The 17,518-nt window shown below is 44.6% G+C and overlaps 2 protein-coding genes, 1 non-coding gene and 2 pseudogenes across 3 annotated transcripts; 4 read left to right on the top strand and 1 right to left on the bottom strand.

Moving 5' to 3' along the window:
* Positions 1 to 836: 836 nt before the first annotated feature.
* Positions 837 to 1,280, bottom strand: H2ac13 (H2A clustered histone 13). Its single transcript, XM_026414591.2, has one exon. It carries the CDS (start codon positions 1,227 to 1,229, stop codon positions 837 to 839), a length of 393 nt encoding a protein of 130 aa, XP_026270376.1. The 5' UTR covers positions 1,230 to 1,280.
* A 249-nt stretch (positions 1,281 to 1,529) lies between these two features.
* On the top strand, positions 1,530 to 1,910 carry LOC113201032 (histone H2B type 1-C/E/F/G/I). The gene has a single exon (XM_026414593.2). The coding sequence runs from the start codon at positions 1,530 to 1,532 to the stop codon at positions 1,908 to 1,910; it is 381 nt and encodes a 126-aa protein (XP_026270378.1).
* A 4,506-nt stretch (positions 1,911 to 6,416) lies between these two features.
* Positions 6,417 to 7,405, top strand: LOC113201053 (transmembrane protein 161B-like; annotated as a pseudogene).
* A 1,400-nt stretch (positions 7,406 to 8,805) lies between these two features.
* LOC113201014 (small ribosomal subunit protein uS12 pseudogene) lies at positions 8,806 to 9,971 on the top strand (annotated as a pseudogene).
* A 3,988-nt stretch (positions 9,972 to 13,959) lies between these two features.
* Positions 13,960 to 14,031, top strand: Trnaq-uug (transfer RNA glutamine (anticodon UUG)). The gene has a single exon. It is a non-coding gene; the product is annotated as a tRNA-Gln (tRNA).
* Positions 14,032 to 17,518: the final 3,487 nt, after the last annotated feature.

Below are 17,518 nucleotides of genomic sequence, written 5' to 3'. Positions count from 1 at the left end.
CACGCTAGATTTCGAAGGACTAGTGCCAAATAGTACAATATTTAGTACAGCAGTTTTTACTTCGGACTTCCAACTTCGAATTTGCCAGTGATCATGCGTTTGGCTACCATGTTAATCACTTAAACTCTACCGGTGACCTCAATGTTCAAGCCTTCACTTTAAAAATTTTTAGTTTATTTTGCACCAAGAAAATCTGACTTGTATGTGAAAAATTTAAACTAATAATCTGGAGAGAAACATCCTTGCACGAGATAGTTTTCACTTTTAGATAACGCAGCACAATTCTATTTTTAAAGTGTGATTCCCTTACATTCATAAAACCTTTACCCATTTACACAAAATACTTAACAAGTCAAAGTCATCTTTAAAGTAGAATCTAGCATGTGAAAAAGGCCATCAACTTGTGGCATTCACAACTGCTTTAACAAAAAACCAGTAAGGACAGTCAGACACCCTAGCCAGAAACTGTTCAAGCACCATTAATTAAATTGCACCCTTGGCTCAGGAATGTAAAAGACCCTACGTGCTGAGGACTTGTTATGTGCGAAAACTCAGGATATACCTAAAACCATTACATTCAGCACTGAAAATAATCCCTTCACTTGATCCTCTATCGGGAGGACTAACAAGGGGGGGGTGGAAGAGTGGTGGAAAAAACGAGCATAGTCACGACACTTGAGTACGAAACACTTGAAAGTGTAGATGTAGTTAGAAAACTACGATTTGAGGCTGTTTGAGCCTGAAAGATGTAAGCCCAGCGTTCAGTTCTTCAACGGAAAATTGTAGGTGGCTCTGAAAAGAGCCTTTGGTTTTAGGAAGATTAGGTTATAGGGACTTCACTTTCCCTTGGCCTTGTGGTGGCTCTCGGTCTTCTTGGGCAGCAGCACCGCCTGGATATTGGGCAAGACACCGCCCTGTGCGATGGTGACTTTGCCCAGCAGCTTGTTGAGCTCCTCGTCGTTGCGGATGGCCAGCTGCAGGTGGCGCGGGATGATGCGCGTCTTCTTGTTGTCGCGGGCCGCGTTGCCAGCCAGCTCCAGGATCTCGGCAGTCAGGTACTCGAGCACCGCCGCCAGGTAGACGGGCGCGCCGGCCCCCACCCGCTCAGCATAGTTGCCCTTGCGCAGGAGACGGTGGACTCGCCCTACCGGGAACTGCAGGCCCGCGCGGGAGGAGCGCGTCTTGGCCTTGGCGCGAGCCTTGCCACCCTGCTTGCCGCGTCCAGACATACTCACAGAAAAACCACGAGGAACCTCTAAAACTGAAAGGCAAGTGGAAGGACGCAGTGTTTATAGTCTCCTCTGGGCGCGAAAACGAAGCTGTACGATTGGTTGGGCTTCATTTTCATTCTGACCAATGGGACGCAGCTTTGCAGGACGCGGACTGTGATTGGACAAAACTGGCACCTGACGTCAGGTCAAGTTAACCACCAATCACCACAGACCTCTACTACTCCTCATTTACATGACATTCTATACTTAAAGAGGCCCCGGCGGTGAACTCCTCACTTTCGCCAGTTCGTTCTCGCCATGCCTGAGCCAGCCAAGTCCGCTCCTGCCCCGAAGAAGGGCTCCAAGAAGGCGGTGACCAAGGCGCAGAAGAAGGACGGCAAGAAGCGCAAGCGCAGCCGCAAGGAGAGCTACTCGGTGTACGTGTACAAGGTGCTCAAGCAGGTGCACCCCGACACCGGCATCTCGTCCAAGGCCATGGGCATCATGAACTCGTTCGTGAACGACATCTTCGAGCGCATCGCCGGCGAGGCCTCGCGCCTGGCGCACTACAACAAGCGCTCGACCATCACGTCCCGGGAGATCCAGACGGCGGTGCGCCTGCTGCTGCCCGGGGAGCTGGCCAAGCACGCCGTGTCCGAGGGCACCAAGGCGGTCACCAAGTACACCAGCTCCAAGTGAATGGTCCTGAGGCCGCGTTGACTAAACCCAAAGGCTCTTTTCAGAGCCACCCACGTTTCCTAAAAAGTGCTGAGATACTTATTGATGTCATTTTCCTAGCTTTTGCGGTTTTAAGAGATGAGAAGACAAATTGATGGTGAGTTGCAACTAAGAAGTCACCAGGCTTTGTTAGCGGATGAAGCCAGGGAGCGTTAGGTCTTAGCGTTTGAGCTTGTACACCACCCCCCGTGGCCGTGATCTTGGCGTGCTCCTTATAAACGCGGGAATACGCTACTGTGGTACGCCAGGCAGCGGATGGCGAGTTTGGTGATGCCTGAATGTTGTCATGTGTCACCTTGTCGTGGCGCTTCCCCCTGCTCCCCGCCCTCGGCTAAACATATTTATTTTGGCAACAAACGCTTAGAAAACCAAAATGGAGTAAGCATGTTGCCAATGACTTTCCTTGACTTTCAAGGCTTCGGACCAAATTGAAAACTGGAGGAACAGCCTTGCAACCTCTCGTCTCCTGGAGGAGGAGGCTATCAGCGCTGCCCGCTGGCAGGCATCCAAGTAATCTTACGTGACCGCAAGGCTGGCTCTATGCTGAAGCCTTGAGCGTCCTCTAGTCTCCGAAATATGGTTATTTTAGGCAAGGAATTGCTTGGTGAAGATGGCTCTCTGCTTGCGGAAGTGGGAACGTAGTGTAATAAAGTTCACAGCCTAGGTTGGATAGGATGGCTTCTGGCGCCAGTGGCAGCACTTGCCATGTGTCACCACGAATAAATTTAAGGACTCAGTTATCTGTTTATCTGTAGAATTAATGTATTATTACTAAGCACAGCGTATACAGTTTGTCATGTTACAGTGTTGGATTTGTGTTAACTTGTTAACAACAGCACCATAATGAAGTTAAGTACTGCCATCTTTGGTTTCTCAAATGTCCAAGGTCATACAAGCCAAAAGCTGGGTGAATAGAACTTAAGCAGCCGAACTCTGGAGGTGTACTGTTTGTCTTAGGTCATAACCCTGCAAATAAGCACTAAAAGAAGCCTTTGCTTTTATCTGTCACTCTTGTATTACAACTATTTGTTTATTCAATTTTGTTGGATATTAACATGTTCAGGTACTGTGCTTGACCCTTAATCCACTTAGGCCAGTTCTTGCCTCTGTCTTCAAGCAAGTTAAGCAGTTTCTTGTAGATGTCTTTCCTCTGTAAAATGTGAATAACCTGGAGATTTCAATGACAATTTTAAAAGAGAATTCAGCATCTAACAGTCATTCGGTATTTCTTTTTCCTTTTTTCTCTTGACCTTAGCATATATCAGAATCGTGTATGTGAAGACAATATTACAATAATAAAGAATTTTTCTACAGGAAAACCAGTAAATCAACAATCTCTGGCCAAATTTTTATTAATGAACTGCCATCCTGTTGCATTACAGTATTAACAGAACTTAGGAGATGCTTTTTAATCACCCTTTCCTGGTTCTAAGAGAAATTTCTGTAATTGACCAGCCCAAAGTGATCAGTAAAAGTTAGCATCTTGACTCTTCTTAATGGCTTCACTAGCAAAACATATACTAAAGTATATTTTTAAATGTTTTTCTTGGTACTATTAGGTAGAAATTAGACAAGAGCAGGGGATCAGCCCTTTAGGAATACTTGGTACAGAGCACATGAGTTAATCAACAGCCCTACCTCATTGGCATTCAGTGATGTAACTGACAGGACAGCTACTTTAGGACCCTTAAATGGTCTCAGCCTTACAAACTACTCCTTTTGAATAGAAGGAAGACAGATAAATTCAGGAGAGGACAAGGATGCATTTGCTCAGAAGGGCCTGATTGATAAGATGTCTTAAACAAGACACTACACAAACAACCCAGACCAGAGAGCCCCAGACTTGGGGAAGCAGGATGATTGAGACCAGAGCCTATCACCATAAACTATGTAAAACCAGTTCCAATTAGGACCTGTCAGCCAGGCCAAGATGACAGGGATGCCTCAGGTTCTTAAGCTAATGTGTTTGTGAATCCAGAGCCCATAAGTGATATGAGGACAGCACCTTCTCACAATCTCCCTCCTCTTTCTCTCTCTCTCTCTCTCTCTCTCTCTCTCTCTCTCTCTCTCTCCCCCTCCCTCCCTCATGCTTCCCCCTTCTACTTTCTCTTCTAATAAACTTTGCTGTACTTTCACTAAGTCTCATATCTTGCTTGAAGTGCTCTTATGCAAGATCACAAAAGCAGAGATCACGATGCAATCTCTGTTAAAAACTTTTCCCAGGTATCATATTATCTCTGCTATTGGTACCACCACATCCCAGCTGTATTTCCTAAACCATTCACCACCCAGTAACATTTTATTCAGTATCTACTATTCACCATAATCCATTCATTGTCTGCTGGGATAGGAATGGAAAATCCTGAATAAATCTACCAAACTTTAATTCTTAGTCAATGCTGGTGATCCTGCAACCTGGTAGAACTTTCAAAAAGAGTTTCACCAGGTGCAGTAGCACATGCCTGCAATCCTAGTGGCTCAGGAAGCTGAGACAGGAGGATCACGAGTTCAAAGCCACCCTCAGCAAAAGTGAAGCACTAAGCAACTCAATGAGACCCTATCTCTAAATAAAATGTAGAATATGGCTGGGGATGTGGATCGGTGGTTGAGTGCCCTAGAGTTCAATCCCCAGTTACTCCACCCACAACAACAACAAAATAATTTAGTAATATCTGTCAAAATTAAAAGTTCTTATATGTTTACACCCAGAAAGTCTACCTACATAAAATTACTATTTTTAAAAATGTGCAAAATGATATATTTACAGGATTTTTCAGCAGCATAGTTTGAAGTGCAAAAGACTAGAAGCAATCTGAATGTTCAGCAATAAATTTCAGTACACCATTCTACTTGGTGGATAAACAAATAAGAATGCTCTTTTTCTTCCCTGTGCCACATAATGTTCTAAAAGTTCTTTAAATAGTTTAATTTTTCATAGCAACCTCATGAGATTAAATATTATTATAACTGTTTTACAGATCATAAAGTGAGGATTCAGAGGAATTGCACAAACTGCCTGAGGTTGTATAACTGGTTAGTAGTGACAACATGTTCGAAACCAGACTTTGGCTTCAGAGTCCATATTACAGCTACTGTATACTATACAGCCTCTCTAGGCACTTGTGGTGACAATCTTCAAAATTTACTGTCAAATACCAAAAGCAAGTAGAGGATAGTGCAGTAGAAGTGTGTGCATGTGTGATGGTGGGTGGTGCTTGTGTAAAGTGTGTGTGCAAGAGCATGTGTGTGTGCACATGTGTACATGTGCATTTGTGGTATGTGTTTGTGGTAGGTATGTGCCTGTGTGGGGGTGCTTATATAAATGCAAACACTCTCCGAGAGAATACTAAATAACTATAATTGTGGTTGCCTCTGAAGAAAGATAGCTAGATGGATGGAGGATCTTTTCATTATAACTTTTTTAAGGTGTTTGGATTTTGATTCATAAAATGCACTGTTCATTCATAAATAGTATAAAGAATCCCTTCACTCAAATATTGCTAAAACACACCTCAAGACAATATAATGAATATTCCTGGAGAGGTGTGTGAAAAGCCTAAGGGGCACAGAATAAATAGCACTGCTGATAGGAGTAGAGGGAATGCAAGACAGCTTTCCAGGCAATGAAGTAAGAAAATCAGAAATGGTGTGGTGGGCCTAAGGTCTGCAGGGACAGATGGAAAGAGCAGCCCAAGAGGAAGCTGTCACTAAGTAGCTACACCAGGGTCTTCCTTTGAGGTGTCTTTAAATGATGACAGAGCTTGAGGATAAAACAACTAGATATGAACTGTGAAGAGCATCAAGACTCTGAGATATGTACAATTCTAGATGCCAGTTTAAGGTGACAGAGTTACTCATTAAATCAATCTAGCAATCACAGTGTTTCTTTGTTCCTCTGAGGAGGTGGAAGAAAGTAACATTAGTTCCTTTGGGAACTAGTAGACAAATCTGACAAGTAATAATTCACACTTAAAAAGAGAGAGATCAGCTTCCTCACGGTTTCTGCAACACGGCAGGGGAGATCCAGCAGTTCCGGGGTGTCTGGTCCACTACCCGTCCTTGGTGCCATGTTTAAGGTGGTATCAGCATCCTACAGAAGAAGAATTAAGAATTCTTGCAGGGAAGCAACAAAAAGGGAAAAGCAGAAAAGACAGGAAATATAATGGTCACATTGAAAATAAACCACTAACCATTCCAAAGGATATTGACCTTCATCTAGAAACCATGTCAGTTACAGAAGTGGATACTTTAGCATTGCTTACTTTCCAGAATACCAGTGGTTGGTGAATTTCACAGTGGCTGCTACAGTTATATATCTAGTAACTGAAGTCTACTACAGTCTTATGAAGCCTACACAGAAAATGAATATCAGCTTAGTATGGTGCCTGCTGGTTTTGTCTTTTGCAATTAGAAGATGGTGGTGAAAGATCAGTGTGTGTCACCTTTGGATTTTTTTCCTCATCAAAGCAATGGCAGTTTTTATTGTAACAGAGAATTATCTGGAATTTGGACTTGAAACTGGGTTTACAAATTTTTCAGACAGTGCCATACAATTTCTTGAAAAGCAAGGTTTAGAATCTCAGAGTCCTGTTTCAAAACTTACTTTCAAATTTTTCCTGGATATTTTCTGTTCACTCATCGGGGCTTTTTTGACATTTCCTGAATTACGGCTGGCTTAAATGCATCTGGATGCCCTGAATTTGGCAACAGAAAAAATTACACAGTAAGCAGAAAATGCACAAAAGCACATGCAGATAAATATATGTTTTCCATCTTAATGAAGAACATTACTTCATATCAACTTCTTGGCACTTTTATTTATGGTTCTGCTCTGGGTAAAACCAATCACCAAAGACTACATTATGAACCCACCATTGGGTAAAGAAAGTGTCCCTTTAATGACAGAAGCTACATTTGATGCTCTACTACTCTGGTTAATAATCCTGCTGTGTGTTTTGAGATTGGCCATGATGCATAGTCACCTGCAAGCATATTTAAACTTAGCCCAGAAGTGTGTGGATCAGATGAAGAAAGAAGCAGGCCAAATAAGTATAGTTGAGCTACAGAAAATGGTGGCTCGAGTCTTTTATTACCTTTGTGTCATTGCCCTGCAATATATGGCACCTCTGGTAATGCGACTTCATACAGCTCTGCTTTTGAAAATACTAGGTAATCATTCCTGGGGCATTTATCCAGAATCTGTCTCTACCTTACCAGTGGATAATAATCTACACTCCATTTCTGTTTACTCTGAATTACCATCTGCTGATGGGAAGATGAGGTTACTTACATAAATAACAGTGGCACTGAGCAACTTAAAAAACACTTTTACTCCTCTCCTTTTTCGAGGACTTCTATCATTTTTGACATGGTGTTTTGAGATCGGCCATGCTGCTTGCCTCTTTTCTACAAGCCTTTTTGGGCTCTTTTATCATCAGTATCTGACTGTGGCATGAATCTCAGTTAACAAAAAAGGTTATCCAAGTCACACTTTGAATTCAAATATCTGTGTCCTTGAAGGGCTAGCAAAAACCAGAAGAAAGCAAATACAAAGGAAAAAAAAAAACATATCAAAGTATCTTGTTTTAAATGCTTCCTCTGTATTCTCAAGGTGAGTTAATGTTGTAATATTTAAAATCACAAGGTGGAGTGTTAACTATTACACTGTGTCATTGGAATTTTAACTTACTGTTTTAACTAATGTGAGAGGGCTATCTGCAGGGGTAATACTTGTGATTACCTTGGTTTACAGAAACCTCAAGCAGTCTTTCAAACTTCTATTATGACTCTAGTTACTGAATGCTCTTAAAGGTATTAAGGTACTGTTAGTAGTCCTAGTGGCTGCCTATAGAACAATCTTCAAACTGAGCCATGCTTTAGGGGAGAGAACAGAACTAAAGTCATTTCTGTTGGTAATATATTAGTTACTCTTCAAACAACAACAAAAATCCAACAGAAAGGAAGAGATAGCTACTGTATATTACAGTAAGGAAAGCTGCATAGATACTTTAAATTTAATGGAGTTGTATGTGCTTGATATCTGCAAGTACTGCTGCTTAAGAGTAGCAAAAAGTGTTGTTTTAAATTATATTTTACCTAAGTTGAAAGTTTTTTTTTTTTGAGAGAGAGAGAGAGAGAGAGAGAGAGAGAGAGAGAGAGAGAATTTAATTTTTTTTTTTTTTTTTTTTTTTTAGTTTTCGGCGAACACAACATCTTTGTTTGGATGGAACCTGGGCGGCACGCATGCCAGGCAAGCGCGCTACAGCTTGAGCCACATCCCCAGCCCAGTTGAAAGTTCTTTTAAAACTGTTGGCCATATGAACATTTGCAGTCTTGCTGTTAGATTTGGGCCTGCCATATTTTATTTTATTCTGTGATCCTAGATAGTTTCTTTTAATTGTCTAAAAATATTTATCAGTACTGATCAGACTTTTAAGAAATTACGTTGAAATCCTGCTGACTACATGTATGTATTGTATATATAATACATTATATATAATATATTGAGATTATAAAAGATAAAAATATTGGGATCCTTATAATATTTTAAGTTCTGAATGTATGTTAAAAACTCATTTGAATGAGATGTATTTGTATCTAGAATTTTTTTTTCTGTTTGGAATAAGATTAAAATACATTTTGAAAGTTCAAAAAAAGAGATATCAGATATAATATTGCTAGTTTATAGCTTATGATCAAATAAGGAAATGGATTGGAATTGCACACCACACAGATACAGATCTATGGGATGTGCAGCTATGTCTAGTGTTTGCACATTTAAGGAGACTTGGTACAAGTGAGATGACCCTCCCTGTTTGTGTTAATTTGAATAAACAACCTGGTGCAGTGGTACAAGATGCCATCTGGTAAGCAAAGCACCATCCCTCAGCAAACTGAATATATTGGCTCCACAATTTTGAAATCCTGCCTCTAGAAACATATGAATAAGTTTCTATTATTTACAAGCCACCTAGCTTATGGGGTTTTTTTTGTTGTTGTTATAACAGCCTAAATGGATTAAAGTGCACAAAAATGTATCATGTGGGAGAGAGAAAGAATTTCACATGCCATCTCAAATTCTTTGACCTCATTTATAAAAAGAATTATAATTATTTTTGCTTCAAGGAAGAGGGAACATGTCCTTTGATTTTCTTCCAGTCATTTTGTTAAATACAAACTTCATTTATGAAACTAACTAGATTCTGAATTTGTATTTGTAAATATGATAAAATAAAGGAGGCCTGAATGCATATTTTGCATCAAGAAACAGGAGAAAACTGAAGAAGATGCGATTTCATAACAAGAGGATAGAAAGCATGTAGAACCCATACAGTATGCTTTGTTTTTTTTTTTTTTAATCTTCATATATTTAGTGTAGGTAGATTCAAATTCTTTCATGCAAGTTTTTTTCTCATTTTTCAACAATATTATAACCTCATGTTTCCCTATGAGAATCTGCTCTTCAGTCTCTCAGAACATATTTATAAGACACAAGCTAGAGTGGAATAATCTGGGGGATTTAAGGCTGGGAAACCTTGAGGCAAGTCAGTCCCTTTGTGCTGCTCTTTGGCTCACCCGTGGCATCGACAAGATGGCAAGTGTCACCGTCTTCGTACGGCCAGGAAGCTCCGTAGTCACCAGTGGGACCAAAAGTGGCATGATAAACAATACAAGAAGGCCCATTTGGGTACAGCCCTGAAGGCCAACCCTTTTGGAGGTGCTTCCCATGCAAAGGGAATTGTGCTGGAAAAAGTAGGGGTGGAAGCCAAACAACCAGATTCTGCCATCAGGAAGTATGTCGGGGTCCAGCTGATCAAGAATGGCAAGAAAACCACGGCTTTTGTACCCAATGATGGTTGCCTGAACTTTATTAAGGAAAATGATGAAGTTCTAGTTGCTGGATTTGGTCGAAAAGGTCATGCTGTCGGTGACATTCCTGGAGTCGGCTTCAAGGTTGTTAAAGTAGCCAATGTCTCCCTTTTGGCCCTATACAAAGGCAAGAAGGAAAGACCAAGATCATGAATTTTGCTGATGAAAACAGTATTCCAGAAATGTTTTGTATTTTATTTTCTCCCTCTTGCTGCCACTAGTTACATTGTGTGCTTTACCAGTTTTAGGAAATGGAAGAATGATTATTTGAGCATTTGTTAGAATAGGTGTGATTAGTGACCTAGAACAGCTTCCCTTCCTCCATGGAATAAAGGAAATGATTTAAACCTTTAATAAATGCACAGTTTTTTTACTCTAGAGTACTTTTTTTTTTTTTTTTAAAGAGAGAGTGAGAGAGGATAGAGAGAGAGAGAGAGAATTTTTAATATTTATTTTTTAGTTCTCGGCGGACACAACATCTTTGTTGGTATGTGGTGCTGAGGATCGAACCCGGGTCGCACGCATACCAGGCGAGCGCGCTACCGCTTGAGCCACATCCCCAGCCCCTAGAGTACTTTTTAAACTGATTGAATTTCTAGATTTTATTTTAGCGGTTCTCAGGTTCTATTGAGTAAGGATCCATGGGTATCCTTGGAAGCACATGCTTGCCACCATCTTCCTGGGGCTCCAAGATGATAAAGAACCCTCATAAGTTGCTCCCTGTTCGGTTGAATACCTAAAGGTATCAGGATGTATGTTGTAATTCCGTGTCTATGTTATTCTGTTTAAAGTGGGAATGATTTAGTTGATGGAAGTACCTGCCAGGCAAACTGAGGCATAGAGGGAAAGGTTATCAAAGAGCAAGGAAGAATCATAAGCCACATAATTGGTCTTTTGGGTGCCCTTTCCCATGAGTATCAGTAAATGATGTATTTTGACCTTAAGCTTCACTTGTCTGTTGTGTTTTGATAACTGTTGAAGGTGAGTGTTGAGTACATGGAACTTCTACTGTCAAAATTTTTGTTTTTGAAATTTCCATAAAGGGCATGGCTGTTAGCCTTCTGGATTACATTAGTGATCTAAAAGACTCCTGTTGACTGCATTAATAAATGTGGCTAATTTGTTTGAAAAAATAAAAATAAAAGAATCTCTGACTCTGGATCATTTATCAAGAACAGAAATTCGTTTTCTCACCATTTTGGAGGTACAATCCTAAGATCAAGGCCCCAACAAGTCTGGAATCTGGTGAGGGCCTGGGCTGTGCTTCTAAGATGGCTATTGACCTCTGTGTCCTCAGGAAGGGGGAGGGAGTATGGTGTCCCCACTGCCTACTGCAACCCCAGGGCAAAAAGTAACCCACCTCTGACTCCATGGGGCACTTTGATGATGGCATTGACCATAAATGAGGACAGAGCTTTGGGATCTAACACCTCCCAACAGGCCCCACTCCTCAATGTTGTGTCTACCACATGAATTTGGGGGAACGCACACAGATCACAGCCAGCCCCACACACTGGACTCTCCCCTAGCCAGTTCACATCAGCAGTGTGATCAGGTGTGATTGACTGGTGCAAGCAGGGACCTTATTGGGATGCTTGCACTTGATGGATACTCCCACGTTGCCAAAACTTAGAAGGCATAGCAGTGCATAGCAGAAAGCTTCGGAGAACTTTTAGAAATTGCTGTTATAGAAGATGTGCCTGGCCTAAGCTCTGACCACAAGTTCTCCATCAAAAAGTGTTTTAGCGAGGAAAAAAAAAAGGCAAAGTAAAGGAAGTAGCCTAATCACTAAGCAGCATTCCCACAATTCCAGGGGTATATTATAACTTTTCTCAGTGGCAGTCAACACACTTCTGTTTTCCTTCACTTCTTAGAATTTCTTTCTAGATTTTAAGCATGCCAGTTATAGACTCATGCTCGGGTCTGTCATTAAATTGTTACCATTTCACTTTGACTTTTACATTTGACTTGATAATTTTCCTAAGGTCTGGGAAAGAATATTTTATTGTGGTTTTGCTCATATGATAACCAAGTTCTATCCTTTCTTCAAATTCTGGGAAAGAACTCCATTTGAGGCCTGTGACACAAATCCCTTGATGACAGCCTCAGAAGATGCACTTGCATCTTAGAAAGCTTAGCACAGCTCGGTTCTCGAGTAAGTTGAGCTGGAATTTCAGTGTCTGGGTGTACAGAAGTCTACAGGCTCAGAATTTTAGTCAATTTTGCCAGGTATAAGAACTGTGTGTCGGAAAGAAAGGAAAGAGTGCAAAGACCCGCAGGCTTGACCACGCAAAGGAGTCTAAGTTCCCATTCAGTGGCCCACAGCTCTTCCTGTCCCTCCCCATTCAATGGAAGTAGGAGCTAGACCATCTAGCCTGATTCTGAGGTCAGAGCGAGAAAAAAATCAGGATAGGCAGACAGACAACAGCAAGAAAGGGAAAAGAAACTGTAACTTTAAATCTGAGCAGCTCCACACCCTCACCTTTACTCCCCAGGCCTGAATTCATAAAAAGCCTTTAAATTTTAGAGGACTGTGAGTCTAGATGATCAATGCCTGCATGCATGGCTAGCTTGCACAACCTATTTTCTTTAGACTAAATAAAGCCAAGGGAAAAAATATTGTTAGAGACTTGTCGTGGGTATATTCCAAACATCATCTGTTCGCTGGATGCAGTCAACCTAGAGATCCTGAAAGGACCAAGTACTGAGGAGCCTGTCTGTGCTCCTTGGCAAAGAGAATGCAATTCACCAAGCTGTCGCCCCAAACAGCCCCAGTCTCCCGGCTTACAGTGGCCTTTAAAAGAAGAGCCAAAGACCCCCAAAGTGCCTCCCTCTCACATGACTTCTCCCTTTGAGAGAGCATCCTGCACTATTGCTGCTTTCCTGAATAAGTCACCTTGCTTTTCTAAAAAAATCTCTGTGCCTCTTTTCATGCATCCTGGAATTTCTTTCTGGGCAAGTCAAGAACCTGCAGGACTGAGTTGAGTTCTCTTCTTCCTTCTGGGAACCTCCTCAGACCCCTATCCAGTGACCATTCCTTGATGAGAAAACAAAAACAAAGCAACAATCTGAGGATCTGAGGCCACAAAGGGGCCTCCAGCCCAAGGAGGCAGTTGATGGCTGTGCAATGAGACCTGTGCGGAGACTCATTCTACCCAACCTCATCTGCAGAGTGTGAAGTAGGAAACCAGCCGGGTTTCACTGAAGAGTGGTAAGAACCAAATAAGAAGTCCCTGCAACAGAAATAATTAAGCACCATGCATTAAGGGGGATGAGAATAATGCTGGAATCACAAGGGGACTTTGGGGAGCGTCTTCTTATCCCTAATCATCTTATTAATATTTTTTACTTTTTCACATTTCACTCCACTGTCTCACACCCCAGATCCACAACATTGTGACCAACCGTCAGGTCTTAAATAGTCTCCTAAGGAATCTTTGAACTTAGTTGTTCACTAAAGCATTAGTTACAGCAGCAGAAAGCTGGGGTTCGTCCTACCGGACGTCAGGGGGAGTGCTTAGGTCAGGATCCTGTGCTGGTTCCTACTGCCACGTGAGCCAGCCTGAACCCCGGGGGCATGGAACAAATGTGTCATCTTCCCGGGTCCGCAGCCAGAGATGGCCACGGGCGGTGATGCAGACGGTGGGCGAGTGTCTGCGCTCTCTAACAGCCGGACGGTCACGGGCTGGCTAGGGAGGGATTCCGTCTCCGCGGACGTCGGGGGCAGCAGCGAATTCCCGTTTCAAAATGAAGTGAATAGGTCCTGATCAGCGCCGCCAATCGCCTGCCAAGATGGTTTTGGGGCGGCTCCAGACAATCCCGGGAACGGGCCTTTCACTGTCAGAAAAGGCCCGGGAACACCCGGTGGATGCTCAAGCTGGTTTTCCCAAAGTTGTGCGTCCTGAGGTCAGTCGCCGGTGCCGGACCCCAGTGGGCGTGGCAAGACTTCCAGCCTCTCCTACCCCGACGTAACCCCCAAAGGACGGTTGGCCCTGGACCTGCAAAACACCCACAGGTTTCCCAGATGCTCCGCTAGGGGGCGCTGGGACCTCATTGAAAACGACCGTCTTAAAATTTCACGGTGATGGTGCAGGGATTAATTTTCGTCACAAGAAAAACTTGTTAGAAGAGGTTGCTTGCTGGCCCCATGGTGTAATGGTTAGCACTCTGGACTTTGAATCCAGCGATCCGAGTTCAAATCTCGGTGGGACCTCATCCCTTTTGTCATTTTTCCCTGCAAATCCACCGTTATGTTTATCCTTTGAAATCCACTAACACCTGAGACCCATATCTTATCTTTTCAAACCTTCGTGTCATCCAGCCCACCCACCATTTACCCTAATGAGCAAAGTATTCTCAGTCCTCAGAAGTGTGAGCCCACCTGTGCGAGCAAGCCCATAGGCAGAAATCAACACTTCTAGATGGTGAGGGGTTCATCCCTCGGGGTCTCCCTTTGGCTTGATTCCTAGAAAGGAATGTGTGCATAAAGGAGAAGGGCTTGATTTTAAAAGAATGCACACTTACCTGCTCCCTGCCTGGAAAGCAGCATCTCAACTCAAAAATCGAGGGCAATGAACTTGGACCTGCGCTTCCTCCAGGCTTCACTCTGGCCTAAAAGCCCAGCTCAGGGAGGGGCTGGGTTGTGGCTCAGTGGTAGAGTGCTCCCCTAGAGTGAGGCACTGGGTTCGATACTCAGCACCACATTAAAATAAGTAAATAAAAATAAAGGCGTGGGCTGGGGATGTGGCTCAAGCGGTAACGTGCTCACCTGGGATGTGTGGGGTGCTGGGTTCGATCACACCACATAAAAATAAAATAAAGATATTGTGTCCACCGAAAACTAAAAAATAAATATTAAAAAATTCTCTCTCTCTCAAAATATGTAAATAGAGGCGTTGTGTCCACCTACAACTGAAAAAAAAATACATTTAAAAAAAGAGTGGAGTTCACAGGTGGGAGCAGAAAGCATTATGGCTGCAAATCTCATGCCCTTGGTGAAGCCTCTCCCTTGCACTGGGCTTCTCTGTATGGCACTTAGCAGTTTGAAGTGCACAGCCCTGGAGAGTGACTCCAGTCCTTTGCCTTCTGCTTGAGGCTGCTCTCTACACACCAATAATTGTCACCCTAGCCTGCACACATCTCCAACCTATTCGCCACTTTTCCTGTCACACAAAAGCCCAAAGTTAGCTTCGATTTCATCCACTCGATTTTTCCTATTCTTTTGTTTTGCCTGCAAAACTTTCTTTCCTCCTCTCCACCTTCATGAGATCTAGATCTCTAATTCTCTTCCATACTCATTTGGACCTCCCAGACCTTCCCACTGGGGCCTTTGCTGGGATCCCTTTACCTGGGTTCAGGTATCCCATCTGTGGACCTGAAGTCTTTGTCTGGTTTGGGTTACCTGCCAGTTGTAGGAAGCCCAGCTCCTATCCTAGGTCTGGCTCCTGGACGGCACTGTCTACATCTGGAAATTAAATTGAAGATTTTTTATCACTGCAGAGTAGGCAAGGGTCTAGGCTGAAGGCGCCTGTCTCCTTCCTCGACACTGGCACTTACTCTTCCCTGGTCATCAGCGCCTTCCTCGATGCTCTACTCCAGCTGACCTGCAGGAGAGTCTGACAGCACTGCAGGCTATGGCCCCAGAGAGAGCAAATGGACTCACTTTTGACCCCTGCTGCAGAGGCACGGCTCCATGTGGGGCACACTAACTAACTTTTCATGAACTCCATGGAGACAGGGTCATGGGAACTATTTTCCCCTTTGGCATTGGAAAATGGGAGAAAATCAACGTATTCCCTTTGGGTGGATATGCTCAGGGACCAGAAGCCCATGAGCTCTTCCTGTGCAGGTCAAAACCCATCCCCATCATAAGGTTTTCCCACCAGGTTTGGGCATTTGGAGTCTTCCTGTGGAGAATTTTGACTTTCTCCTGCAGGGTTACTACCCTCTCTATGCAAAGAATTGTTCTTCATCATTCTAGGTCTTTTCTAGGCCTGAGGAAAGACCTAATATGAAGTCCTTGTCCTGTGACAGCCACTGCAAGGGACACTCACAAGAAACCTGTTATTTGTAGGATGTGTTAGTCAGCTTCTCACAGCGATGACAAATACCTGAGAAAAACAAGGCTCTGGGCTTGAAGTGCAGCAGAACCTCAAGTCAGAAGGGCGTCAGAGGAAATGTGCTTAACTCCTAACATCCAGAAAGCAAGGACAAAGAGGAAAGAGCCAGGAACTGAGAATACCCTTCCAAAGCATGCCCCCAGTGATGCGTCACGGTTTCCATCATCTCCCAGCGCCGTCAAGTTATGATTCCATCAGAAAATAATCCACTGGTGAGATCAGAGCCCTCATCTCATGGCCCAGGCACTTCCCAAAAGCCCCACCTCTGGACTTCGCTGCGCTGGGACCAAGCCTTCAACACAGGAGCCTTTGGCGACGTTCCAGATCCAAGCACAACACTGGAGTTACCCGGAGGTGGTTTGAGATTTGTTGGGGTGGGGGTCTGGAGAGCTGGTGCCTGAACATCCGGAGGATGGAGGGCATCCTCGGCCTCTAGAGTCCTCTGCCGTGACCTTGGTGAAATCTTTCCATATTTGTCCTCAAAAGCACCGATACCACCCAAGGAAAGGAGGGTTTCCATGGAATCAGTGAGATCTGATAGGGAAGCGGAGTGGAGGGTCCCGGGTCTCCCACAGGCTCCCACCTGCCAAAGAGAGCCCAGGGTGCCAGCTGCCGGAGCACTGCGAGCCTTACACGAGGCCAGCTGCCCTCGCACTGCAGGCCTTACAGGAGCCAGCTGCCCAGGCACTGAGAGCCTTACAGGAGCCAGCTGCCCAGGCACTGAGAGCCTTACACGAGGCCAGCTGCCCAGGCACTGAGAGCCTTACACGAGGCCAGCTGCCCAGGCACTGCGAGCCTTACACGAGGCCAGCTGCCCAGGCACTGGGAGCCTTACACGAGGCCAGCTGCCCAGGCACTGAGAGCCTTACACGAGGCCAGCTGCCCAGGCACTGGGAGCCTTACACGAGGCCAGCTGCCCAGGCACTGAGAGCCTTACACGAGGCCAGCTGCCCAGGCACTGCGAACCTTACACGAGGCCAGCTGCCCAGGCACTGAGAGCCTTACACGAGGCAAGCTGCCCGCGCACTGCGAACCTTACACGAGGCCAGCTGCCCAAGCACTGAGAGCCTTACAGGAGGCCAGCTTCCTGTGCACTGGGAGCCTTACGCGAGGCCAGCTGCCCAGGCACTGAGAGCCTTACACGAGGCCAGCTGCCCAGGCACTGGGAGCCTTACACGAGGCCAGCTGCCCAGGCACTGAGAGCCTTAGACGAGGCCAGCTGCCCAGGCACTGGGAGCCTTACACGAGGCCAGCTGCCCGCGCACCGAGAGCCTTAGATGAGGCCGCAGCACGAGGTGCGCGTCTCAGAACCTAGCAGATGTTCGGTGCAACTACCTCACTTTGTTCCGGGGAAGAAATAGACGCCAGCACACCAAGCTCCGTAACCCCTCGGGGCTGGGCGGGCGGGGTGAGGCAGGAGGAGGCGGTCCTGCCCCAAGTCAGACGCAAGAGGGATTCGGTGGGGGCTTGGGGAGCGCCGTCAGCGCCCTGGACAGCCCGGAAGAAGAGGTAGGAGCTTGAGGCGGGAGCCCCACCCGAGCAGCACACAGAGAGGTCTTGATAAAGAGGATAGCATGAGCA

The sequence above is a fragment of the Urocitellus parryii genome, chromosome 8 (genome assembly GCF_045843805.1).
Source record: "Urocitellus parryii isolate mUroPar1 chromosome 8, mUroPar1.hap1, whole genome shotgun sequence".
NCBI lineage: Eukaryota > Metazoa > Chordata > Mammalia > Rodentia > Sciuridae > Urocitellus > Urocitellus parryii.
This window is presented reverse-complemented; position numbering and strand designations above follow the sequence as displayed.